General features: G+C 34.6%; 1 protein-coding gene across 2 annotated transcripts in view; it reads left to right on the top strand.

The window, feature by feature from the left end:
• CEP135 (centrosomal protein 135) overlaps positions 1–12,659 on the top strand; it is a 31,176-nt gene that overhangs the window by 15,975 nt on the left and 2,542 nt on the right. Inside the window, exons 16-24 of one of the 2 annotated variants that reach the window (XM_063157238.1) lie at positions 755–870; positions 941–1,095; positions 1,556–1,611; positions 2,586–2,754; positions 4,626–4,736; positions 6,417–6,602; positions 7,501–7,710; positions 8,674–8,876; positions 12,271–12,375. In XM_063157238.1, coding sequence (XP_063013308.1) covers positions 755–870; positions 941–1,095; positions 1,556–1,611; positions 2,586–2,754; positions 4,626–4,736; positions 6,417–6,602; positions 7,501–7,710; positions 8,674–8,876; positions 12,271–12,375 — 1,311 coding nt within the window. The other variant, XM_063157240.1, reaches the window with a different exon arrangement.

Genomic DNA, 12,659 nt, shown 5'->3' with positions numbered 1-12,659 from the left:
TGATTTTATTTTTTGTATGGTGGAAATGCTGTGTTTGCCCCTTTGCCCTTTTTTTTTCCTCTCTCAGACTTCACTTCAAAGTGGATGAAAGCAATCTTCATAGAGACATTCTGTATTCTGCATTAGTGAGGTTTTTTAAGAATGAAAAGCTTCTCCAGCTTTTGTGGGATCCCACTTTACAGGGATTTTTTCGTTACCTGTTTCATAAATAATCCATTTTGTTACTTCGGAATTTTGGTGGTTATTTTTTTTCCCTAAGTCACTTTGATATTTCTTTCCAAGAAAAACAACTCTGTAGGTAGATGATTTCAAATATCTTTCAGGCTCTTTATCATTTAAAAGTAGGATCCAACTGTAGCTGTCAATTTGGTTGTTTCTTAAAATGTAGTGGGACTGATAATCAAAAGCTCCATATCAAAAACCTTATGAAGCAACAGTCAAAAGATACAAGTAGCATTATAAAGAGTAACAGAAATAAGAGGAGGTAAATGTTGATGGCTAAGGTGGTTGCTCCACCAAGGTTTCATTACTCCATTTTGCGTTGATGTTGAGGTTGACTTGAAGCAGAATCCAAGTGGTGTTGGCCTCAGCAATCCTTAAGTTCTCCCTCTTCTCAAGAGAGAAGATGGTTAGTATGGCACAACCCCTTGCTGCTGGTTGGTGACATAGTCCTGCCCTTGAAGCAGCTTAAGATCAGAAGTTGAAGAGCCAGAATAAGTTCCAAGCTTCTTTCAACTATATACTCATTTTTCAGGCTCTTAAATGACCAACAGCAGAAGTCTGTTGAAGATTTACAGCGCAGATTGTCCCTCAAAAAGGATGAACTACTGGCAGCTCAAGATGAAATTATAAAGCTGAAAGAGATAATAGGTAATCTATAACTATTTTTGTACTTATTTCCTGTTTTTAAAATAGAAAGCACTTACTCTTTTGTTTTTAGATAGGTTAAACCAGAGGAGCACTTCACAGGAAGAAGCAGTCAGTGTGCTGAGAAGTACCATTAGTGTTTTGGACAAAGAAAAGGACAGTCTTCAAGAAACCGTAGATGAAAAAACAGAAAGAATTGCATGCTTAGATGACAACTTAGCTAACAGGGTATGTCCAGTAAAAGTACTACTTTGCATTCCACCTGGGGATTTTTAAAGCAGTTATGTTTTAGGGAGATGTTTTGCCTTGATGACAAAGTCTGTGCAGAGCACATAAACACTGTGCTTGCACCCAGTGCAGAGTCATTTGCCAACTCAATAGGACTTTAATTATCAATGTTACTGTATTCCCTAAATATTCCAAGAAAATAAAGAAGCATTGGTTTGCATTTTGCATATGGAGGTATTTATTGAGATATAAAGTACTAGCCTGAGATGGCAAAATCTATAGCTGACTTCCATCTGTTTCAATGACAAGACAATCCTTTCTCAGTAAAGAAAAGAAACTTGAAAATTACTTATTGGTGAAGAACTAAAATAAAGGTTTACATTAAAAGTTATTTAATGAAGTGTCCTCTTATGTTGCAGCATAATAATACCTAATACAACTTTTAATTTTTTTTTCATAGGAAAAAACAATTGCTCATTTACGTTTAACTGTCTCTGAGCTGGAGTCCTCAACAGAGTAAGTAAAGAGTAGGAAGCCTTCTTTGAAGGTTTTGTTTTAGGTAGTAGTTTCAAAATGAAAGTTTTAGTTATTTTGATGAAATTAAGTTAATTCCATTTGAGTTGAGTAGAGGAGTGTACTGTGTTGATAAAGATGTACTCAACTTTGGAAGGCACTTCCTCTGCAATTGTATTGCAGGCTGCTAAGAAACTGTTACAATGCTCAAGAATTGCTTATCTGTATAAATTTCCCTAAACTGGTAAAGTTTCCTAACTCTTGGTCAAGAAGTAGTTTTCTAGCACCCCACTACGTATTAGATTGACCTGGGTAAGATTCAGAGCTGAATTCTTAATGATTAGCAATCTAATTCTTCTAGCTTAAGATACCAGTACAGTCTTAGTTAAAATGTATTTATGTAGTTTTTAGCTGGGCTTCCTGTGATCTTTTATTCGTTCCTCTTTTTTAAGCATGACTTTTTAAACTATAGCATATTAAAAGTAAAAATTTAAACACCAATGTTTAAATATTTGAAGACCAGTGTAACTGAATATTTGCTACATTGATGTATGAAGTATATGTGACCAAAAAATAAAAGATGCAAAAGTTCACTTAAGTTTACGGATGTTTATATTTATAATTTTTTGTTTATTCTTTTCATTACTCTTTATAATTGTCCTTCAAGTGTAAATTATTTGTTTTCTTCCTTTATGGCTTATAAAATATGCTATTACCATAATCACTACCAAACACAGATAAGCATAGGTATCTGTAATTGCTCTTTGTCTAATAAGATACATCTTACCAAATACATCTTCAAAACTAAAGATTAAATCCATCTTATTTCTGCATATTGACATTTTCCATACTTAGTTTACGTTCTATTTAGACTCAGTTTGTCATCATTCAGAGAGCAAGAATTTTATGTGATTATTTTCAGCAGTATGTGCTATAGTACAAGAAGGGACAGCTTTAATAATGTTTTCGCTTGATAGCCAGATGCAGGACAAGCTGAGCAACAGAGACCGTGAGATAGCCAGCTTGCACCGCCAGCTCGATACATCCCAGCTAGAGCTTGCAGAAATGGGAAGAGTGAAGGAAATGGCTCTGAAGGAAAACAGGCGACTGCAAGATGACCTGGCTACAATGGCCAGAGAAAACCAGGTATGAAGACAGTATGTGATACTGAGGTACTAAATCATTTATTGCTTGCTTGCATCAAAACTGCTACATCCTCAATTTTGATTGAGGTGTTTAATTATTGGTATTTCTTGAGCCCTGGGATGTTGAAAATCACTGGGCAAAAATTGTAAAGCAATACTTTAGATATCTAAGTGTAGTCAATGTAGTGAGGGAGAAATGGGCAAGCTTTCAGTTTGGTAACCCTTCCTCAGATTAAAAAAGATATCTAAATAAAATAAATCTACAACTTTATTGTTTAAAATATAGTGAAATTATATTAATTGGTTACATCACTTGGCAATCGGTATTTAATTGGTAAAGATTGGGTTTTATTACCTGCGGAGATGATTATTGAGAGAGAGAAAGAAATTCCAAAAGCAGACATCAGATTATCAGGTGAAAGTGAGAGGGAGAGGAAGGGGTTGGTAGCAGATCTGAATTTGTTCTGGTGCAGTGATTCATTAATTTCATCCATCTGGTTTCCAGGAAGCATTGGATTTATTGAGTGAGTTATGCCATATTTTAGATTAGGGTGTTTTGGAGATCAGGGTGTTGGAGGAATAATGAGTTTGTGCAGCAGCTTCTTATTGCTGACCAAAAGCCTCCCAGCTCCAAGTGCATGACATGGACAATGTATAACCAAAATGTTCAGTGTTTTATAGGGTAAGTAACATCTTTTATTGGGCTGAGCATTAGAAAGTCTATGTAGAGGGTATGTGAGAGTTATCTTAAGAGTGAACCTGGAATTTTGTTGCAACTCATTATGTACAATTTGTATAGCAAATGCAACTATTGCAGCTCCTTGTGACATTCAAACACCTTTTAAAATTTTCATCATGAGATACAAATGTTTGTTTGAATTCACTGTAAGTGCCAACACTAAAAACAATCAGGACATTTTTAAAGAAACCATTTATTTCAATGCCCCTCAGTCACCCCAGCTGAGTCTGATGCCACAAAGTATAATATAGCAACATCTTTCAAGGAAGTGATGAACGGTTCTTGCAAAACCTGTAGTGCAATACATAAATATGGGAATGTATTATTGAAATTAGACCTACTCTTTACAGGTGCCTAATAAGATGAAATATTGAATATTATCATAATGTGATGATGAAAGTTTTCCCAGTGTTTGGGAAGGCTGCCACAGAGACCGGCAGACTGATTTTAGCATATGTTCAATAAGCCATACAGTAAAAAGGCTAATGAACAGTAATATACCACAAAAAGAAGGGAAGAAATAAGGCAGCTTCCTTTATTTCCCTACATTTGATCATAGAGACAGAAGAAGATACTTGCAGTTTTGGCTCTCTGGGCTAGAAGACTCAGAGGAGAAGAGAGCTGAAGCTGAGAGGGACCGAATTAGTAGTTCAAATATCTCAAATAAATTCCATGCATGGAATGTTTAAATATGATCTTAGTAGTGCATTTAGTTATGTTGTCTTGCAATTCTACTTTAAAATAAATGTTATTTTGTTAGAAAGTTGGCTTTCTATTGATCTAAAACCAGGCATACTTAAAGCTATAAAAATCTTAAAGCTATAAAAATTCCAGCTCCCAAGCATCAGTATGTCAAATTTTCCAAAGATCAGTAGGGTGTGTCATCAGGGAAGCTGCATGTTTTTTGAACTGGTGGGATCGTCATTGTTTATTGTGATTATTCTTGCCTGGAAACTCTTTGGTGTATCTAAGGTAGCGGGATATTTCTGAACCCTACAAATCCCAAAGAGCTCTGTAAGTAGAATAGAAAAAAAACTAGGGCATGTGCAATTACTTTGATTTAATTTGATAGAGTATTATATAGTAATCAATTTACTGCAAAGCACAATTTTGCCTTTATGCAATCTCTCTAGGCTATCAGTACTGAGCTTGAAGATGCAATACGTGAAAAAGAAGAAATGAAAACCAGGGTTCACAGTTATATAACTGAAGTCTCCAGATTTGAGAACTTGATAGCTTCAAAGGTAAAAATATAATCTGTAGACAGTTGTTACTGCATTCAGTAAAACAAAGTAAGAATTGCATGGTTGGGTGTTGTTCTCTCTGCCTGTCCCATTTCCTTCTTTTGTTTTTCCTTGTTTTCTCTGCAGTGTTTAAAGCTACTAGTGGGGGATTCATATCACACATTGTTAGATCTGAAGCACTGATTAATTCTAGCACATCACAATTTCATGGATCATGTTTCAGTTGGCCATAATGCTCGAGATAGACAAACATGTCATGTTTGAATGCTGTTTTGCTTTTTGGGTTTTGACCAGGCAATCAGTAAAATAACGGGTACTGTTTCATGATTGTAGACAGCAATCAAATTATACAATGATTTTAATTATTTTGCCCTTTTGGAAAAGAAAAAAAAATCTGTTCTGCATAAAATTGTAACAATAGCACTGTTAAAATATTGCTCTGGTTAAATGTCCTTTATCCTGATACTTGGATTCAAAAGCACAATATGTGAATTAAAACATAAGATCATTTAAAACAAATAGGACAACATGAACTGGCAGATTTATTATGTGACTTTGAATTGGGAAGAATTAAATTTCGATCTGACTTCAGCTTGCATGTCTAGATGAATACATGTAAATTCAACCACTTTTTACAAGTAGGAACTGAAGCATGGATAAAAAGTTAAGGTAATTAGTAGGTAAGCTTCAAACTATCAATCTAAAATACTTGAAGTTTATTTTCTAAGAATTTTGCAATATATCATGTGTTCAAAATACTTCAGCTACAGACGGGGCTACATCTTTGGCAAATGATAATCCAGTTATTCAAGTTGGGTATCAGGAAGCTATAGAATACACAGCCAGCAACCAATTCAGAGATTTTTCTAGTATTATGTCTGGGTAATGCCTGTGGAGACAAGGATTTACTTTTCAGCACAGTGTTCACTTGCTAAATCTCAAGTTTCTATTTCCTAATGTTCCACCTGATCCTATCTGCACTTCCCAACTTCTGCAGGATACACAGAAAGAATTTCAGAAACAGTTGCCTTTCTCATTAGATAAATCTGATTTATACTACCAATGTCCATATCCCACTGCACATTAGGTGAGCAGGGAATGGAGGTAAATAAGAAAAATTTATCCCTGCCTAAAGTCCACACTTGGCCAAAGTAAAATTCACAAGCAACATTTTTTCTATCACTGCACAAATGGTGAGCACCAAAGCTTGCATTTTTGTACCTTTCTGATAGACTCCTAAGGTGTATATGCTGTAGTAGATTACCAGTGTTTCAGGCACTGCTGTAATACAAATATTTATAAGAGTAAAGTAACTAAAAGAGCTGAAAATGCAATTTCTTGGAAAGGGCAGCACGCAGTGTATCTCAGTAATGTGACCCTTGACAATGCCGAGAGATCCGAAATAACCCCTCTCCTGGGAGCCTTAAAACTCATTAGCAACTCCTAAGTGTAATTCCATTTTAATAAAACTTAATGTCATAACTGTATTTATTTGTTATTTGGACTTGGAAAAGGGATGATGAATTTTAATAGTTGCTGGATAGTGGGATTGAGAAAATGAAGGAAGTTCTGCTTTCTGGGGAACAAAAAAGAATAGATATTGTAAGGAATAGGCATGAAATGAGGTCAGACAACTTGAGGGTATGTTGATCATTGCAGAGTGATTTACTGTTTCATTAGGAAAAAGAAAACCAAGAATTGTTAGAGAAGTTCCGGATGCTCCATAGCCAAGCTGAAGGCTGGGAAATGAAGGCTCACCAAGCTGAAGGAGAAAGCAGCTCCGTGCGACTGGAACTCCTTTCGGTAGATACAGATCGGAGACATCTTCGAGAGAGAGTAGAGTTTCTGGAAAAAGAGATTCAAGGGGTAATGACTTGTGCAGTGAAATTCCACCTAGGACAGTGGATACATCCAAGTTCCTTTTAATAAAGTCAATGTATGATTTTTAACAGCTTAATGGAAAATTATATCTGTATGTGAGTGTTTCAAATATGACCGCTGGAGTTTTTGAAAGAGTAACTGATGAGTTACTGTTAGTTTAGATGTGCTTTACTTTGCTTCACCCCTGCTTGCCCAAAATTAAAAACATGGCATATATTTTCATGGTTTTAGATCACTTCTGTTGGGTTATCACTGTTACTATGACATTGTAAGAAACTTTTCTTTAGTTACTTCAGAACATTTGCATATAGCTTTATGAGTATTTTGCAAGCTTGGTTCTTACGTTTCTCTGAAACTTTGAATTAAGTATTTGAAGCATTGGTGGCTGGAATCAAGGTAAAAATCTGGTAGACATCCAAATTCAGAATCAAAATTCCACAATACTGAATCCTAGACTAATATCATAGAACATAATGAGATTTATATTTTAGAAGCAATAAGGGAAGTTCTAAAGAAGTTCTAGAGCATAATTGTGGTGGATTGACTACATTTTGTTCCATACTCATAATTAGCCAGAAAGAGTTAGAGATTATATTGTAAGCTGAGTTAAAAAATAGGTCGTATGTTTGGGGTTTAAGCTTTTTAATTTTTGTTCCACCCTTTTATAGTACTTGTATAATTACTCAAGTTGGTGATTAAAAACTGCAGAGATGGTTTATTAGTTGCCTTTAGCTATGTTTTAGGGAGAGGAAAGGAATGTTAAGTTAATTTTACAGGGAAAATTAACTTTGATGGGAAAATAAAGTGTTAAAAAACCCAGGTTATTCAACAGGAAACTCTTAAATTTAACACTGAAAATGTATCCATATTTGGTTTTGTTTAGCATATTGTTGCACATCAAGTATATGAATCTCAGATCTCCTCCATAACCAAAAATATGTCCAGATTGGAAGAGGATCTTAAACGTGAAAATCAGGATAAGGCATCTGTGTTGGCAGACCTCACTTCTGTGAGAGAACTCTGTGTGAAACTTGAGGCTAGCAAAGAACTTTTAGCTCGACAGCTGACATCCAAAAGCATGGATTATGAGAGGGTAAGCAGCAAAGGCAAATTTCATTTGCTGTAACAAAGTAACTTCCTTTGCTTTTAATAGGTTTTGGAGAAAATAATTGCTTCTTAGAGCAAGGTAAGTTAATTTACATCATTAGTTTTGTGGTTTTATATAAGTTATAAATTCTACCATACACAGATCTGTAGCTGTGGGTTTTGTACAAAAAGAGAGAGTTTCTTTGATTCATTATCACTGCAAAATGTTGCAGGTGTAGTTTTAAGCTGTACCACAGACAGATTATATATATATATATATATATATATTTCTTTTTGGTTTTTTAATATACTCAAACTTTATAAAAAGCAAATAGTGCACTTCTTACTTAAATAGTAAAGACCCTACCCTAATGGCTTCTTTTCAATTAAGAAATTTAGATACAGCTGGAATTAATTGAATATTTTGAAATAATTTTAAAAGTTCTAAATATTCATATTTTCTGAACGTTTTTCTTTACAGCTGATTTTGTCTTCATTTAGTGGCTAGGTCAGCCTTTCTGTGACTGTAATATTCAAGACCTTGAGAACAGTAAAATTTGTTTATATTCACAGAACTGAAGAGGAAAACAAATATTCCTACATTTTCAGCAAAAGCCAAGAGGCCCATTGTGAGCTGACCTAGTCAAATAGAATGAAGTATAGTAAATACTATTTTTGTACTTGTCTAAAGTTCTACTGTTAAAAGCCAGTTCATGTTTGAGGTACTCACCTAAACTTTTCCAGCACTCAATAATGCCAGTAAAACATTTGACAGATGCACAGCTTGAATAGTTTTAAATTAAGTACAGTTTAAAAGAATTGTAGGCTTTACATTATTTTGTGCATTCAGTTTCCTATTCTTTTTTATGAAACTTCCAATCATTTCAGTTTTTGTAACAACTCTTCACAAAATAAAATTCTCTGTGTTTGTAAATGAGTGTATTAATAACATATAAAATTTGTGCCTTAGGTTCTAGGAGAATTAGAAGATACAAAATCAGAAGGAGAGTTGCTGAAAAAGCAGCTGTCCAGTGAGAGACTTACAGTTCAGAATCTTGAAACGTTATTGGCTACTAGTAGAGACAAAGAATTTCAGAATCAATTAACGTCCCAAGACAAAGATACCGAAATTCAGTTACTGAAAGACAAGCTGACCCTGGCCGAGAGCAAACTGTAAGTTTTAACAAATGTGTGTGTGTTATGTGGTTTGCAAAAGAACTATTTCTATGTAACAATACTTATTCACAAAATCTGGGTGTTTAGTATGGCTGAGCAAATTTTTGCAGGAATGTATTTTGGCCTTTTATGGCATCATTTACTTAAAGTTTCTTTACAGGTCTTTCATATTGCTTTGAATTAATCAGTACTTTGGTAGACATCAGTTTAGTGCAAACAGTAAACTCAAACAGGAGTTCCAAAGGAAACATCCTCTGCACAAAATTTCAACATGTGTTTACTGCTCCCAAAAAACCCCAAGTGTATTAAATTCATGGTAAATGTGAATTGCTTATCTACTGAAGATGCCTGTTGTCCTTGCTTTGATTACATAAATCATTATTACATAATGATACATACATTTTCACTTACATAATAAATAGTGAAGTCATAGTGCTTTTAAAAAAGCAAAAGTACTTTTGCTGCAGTTGATATTAACTGTTGTGGGAAAAGTCCTGTGTCACTTATTCCTTTGAAATGCAAACAGAACTAAACCTGACACCTCCACTAAATGTGGCCAGCATCAACTTCTGCTGTGGATCTGCCTAAAGAAGCAATAACTGTTAGCAACACTTGTATAGGAAAGACTGATCTGTTTGGAGCAATGAAGTTAAGAGAGGAGGTACTTTGTGTGTGTGAAATTCTCCTAAGGATACATCAGCAGGAACTAGTGGTAGCTCTGCATTAAATAGCAGGAAGGAGGAGTAGCAGCAGTGTGCAGATGGTGGTGAAGAGTAAAGTCAAAGCAGAATTTCAGATGTAGAAATCCACCTGTTTAGTAAACACTAACTTAGGACATGTGGAAGTTAATGGAACAGGTAATACTCCTCATGAGATATAGAATGTAGCCCACCTAAACTGTCTGGAACTTGGTGACACAGATGTGCAAGAAGTATGTTTTTGGTTGATTTCTGTAGAGGCTACAACTGTGATAACTTATGATGGTCCACCTCAAGTAGCAATGTTCTCAGTGAATCTGGAGATGATGACATTATTATTGCCCCTGTGCAAGTAATTGCTTCATGTTTTGGTATTGTTGATTTTTGTTTACTTGGGGGAAAAATGTTAATTCCATACAACAAACATAAGCTAATAGAATGTCCTGATTACAAAGTTAAATGTGAAAGTTAGAAAAAATACAAACCAACAAAATTCAAAAAACAAACAAACAAAATACCAGAAACAAACAAGCAAACAAAAAGAAATTAAAAGGAAAGGAGTTTTTAAATTAAATTGATTTTTTTAAATTAAATCCAGTTACTTTGTGTACAAACATTATAAAACTGTTTAACTATGTACATGGTAATTTTTTCACTATTTTTTCTTTTGCACACATTGTAGGGTTCATTTGTTTTTTGTAAATGTTAATACTTGCAGTGTTAATAGGGTGAGATATTTGCAGGAAGAAGGAAAATGTTCTCTTGGAGGAAGAGTGACCATTTTGTTGAATTGTTTTCCACTGTTTATCTCAAAGGTTCTGCATGCTACTAGGCAAGTGTTCACGTGTGAGAACTAGCTGTGTATATCTTATTTTCTACTGTGTGGTTTGTGGTAGTTGTAGTCTAAGGAGCAGGAACTTTAAATGCTCACAGCTGTGACTAATGTATGTGACAATTGTGTTTGTGTCTTGCAAAATACAGAAATTCATTTGACTTAGCAGAATTTCAGCTCTAACTGACAAGAATCATGTGCCAATGTTTTTGAACATTATTTAAAGTTTCAGCTTTACAGTACCTGTTCCTCTGCTTTATTTAGAAAACAGCACTGCTACAACCTCTGACTTTAGAAGGATTCTCAGAATTAAGTTTAACTTGTGAATTTCTCCACTGCTGAAATTATGAGTTGTGTAAAGAACAAGTAGTTGTTACTTTGAGTACTGCATGGGTGATAGTACAGTAAATGAAGTTTTGATGCTCTAGAGTTATTAAAGAATTAAATAAACAAAGATTATGGAATACCTAAACTATTTCTTGAGAGCTATATGTATCTACTGTGAAAGAGACAGATATCGTCTGAAAATTGTGGATCATCATGTAACCTTATCTGATGATTACTGTGCATCAAGGGATTCAAAATAGTTCTAAATTTTGGTGTGATTTACTTAATGCTCTTAATTTTGTTTAAATGTCATTGACACAGAATGACCTCAAAGCTCACAGACTGTTTGCTTTCTTTCTTTATTTCACAATAATGTTATTGGGCCCTGAATTCTTACCTCCATCCTGAAAGCATATGCCTGTCTTTGAAGGACATATAAACTGTCATCAAGATGTCTTGTCCTCTGCATCTGTTCTCAACATACTGGATCAAGACACCACTCTAGGAATTTTACTGATGAATAGGGAACATGGAAAAAAATATTCTGCAGTTTTATTTGGAACAAATCTCTTGAGTAGCTTTCGTCTTCCTGGAGTCAAAGACCAGCGGGTGCCAGACAGGAAGTCTGTGACTGAGTTGGGAGTTGAACTCATTTTTCACAACTCCAGTCCAGTGCTTTAGCAATAAACTAGAACAACTTTGCTTCTCCACAAGGGACTTTTGAACACTCCACCCCACAATGGCTTTGAAGACTGTATGGAATGACATAGCTGTCTGGATTCTTGCTTAGACAACTTATTTTACATGCAACAATTTATTTTTCTTCATTTATAATGTAATTGATGGTATTTTGCAACCAAGCATTGCATAAGCCAAGCTGATGATTTACTGAGAAGTATATTAATCATGTTTCTGAAGATTGTCAAGGCTCCTTTTAATTTTGATTCTTGCACTTGAAACAGCTGGAGGCAAATATCAAGTGTGTAGTTAACCAGCTTTCAGACTCTGGGTTTTGGTGATCTGGTATTTGATTTAAGACAATTTTTACTTAGATTTGGTTCAGTTGTGTTCATGGCTAACCAGATAGTTCCAGCCTACTTGATACAATTTTTACTGAAGCCACTGTCTATTAAGTTTGTAATTTTTTGTGGATATTTACTGCCTTTTTATTCTTTTTTTTTTTTACACAAAGACAATCTCAAATTGCAACAAAAACCAGTAAAGCAATAAACTAACTATTTAATTGTTTTGTCGGTTTTTATCAAACATGTTTGTGTTTACCTTTGTCTGAAAAAGAGTGTGATGTAGTCAGGATGTAGTGAGAGGCTTGCCAGCTTCTTGCTTCATTCTCACCTTAGGTTCTTCCAGAAACATTCTGTTGCATTCATTTGGTTCTTGTTGCTTCTAATTTAGCTTTGATTTACTCTATGAAACAACATGTTCAGTATCTGCTTTTATCTTTCTCTAACTTCTCTAAGCTCCTAGCTGTCATTGTTGAAAGAAAACTTTGTTGCTTCTCATGATTTTTTTTTAGAAGCAGCAATAATAGAGAGGTTTCCATGCTTCGAAGTAAAGTTGCACAGATGCAGACTGACACTGATGTTTTAAAAAGGAAACTGACAACTGAGCGATTTGAACGGTAAGACGCCAGTTTTTCAGTGAGTTGACTCTCCCTCCTTATTTCTTCTTTCTCACTTTTAAAACTGTCGCTTTTTTGAATAGTGAGGAATTTTTATGGAAACTCTGTTCCTCTTGTCATACAAAATTTAATATTTTAATCTTGAAAAGTGATTAAAGAAAAACTTTTATACAGTTTCTGAATTTCTTCATAAGATTTGTGAGTTTACCGCTGCTTCTAAAAATAAAAAAAATGCCTTCTCCGGGAAATAAAAAAATTCCCTTCTCAAGAATTAGAGTGGAGGG

The sequence above is a fragment of the Melospiza melodia genome, chromosome 5, assembly GCF_035770615.1.
Source record: "Melospiza melodia melodia isolate bMelMel2 chromosome 5, bMelMel2.pri, whole genome shotgun sequence".
Taxonomy (NCBI): Eukaryota; Metazoa; Chordata; class Aves; order Passeriformes; family Passerellidae; genus Melospiza; species Melospiza melodia.
This window is presented reverse-complemented; position numbering and strand designations above follow the sequence as displayed.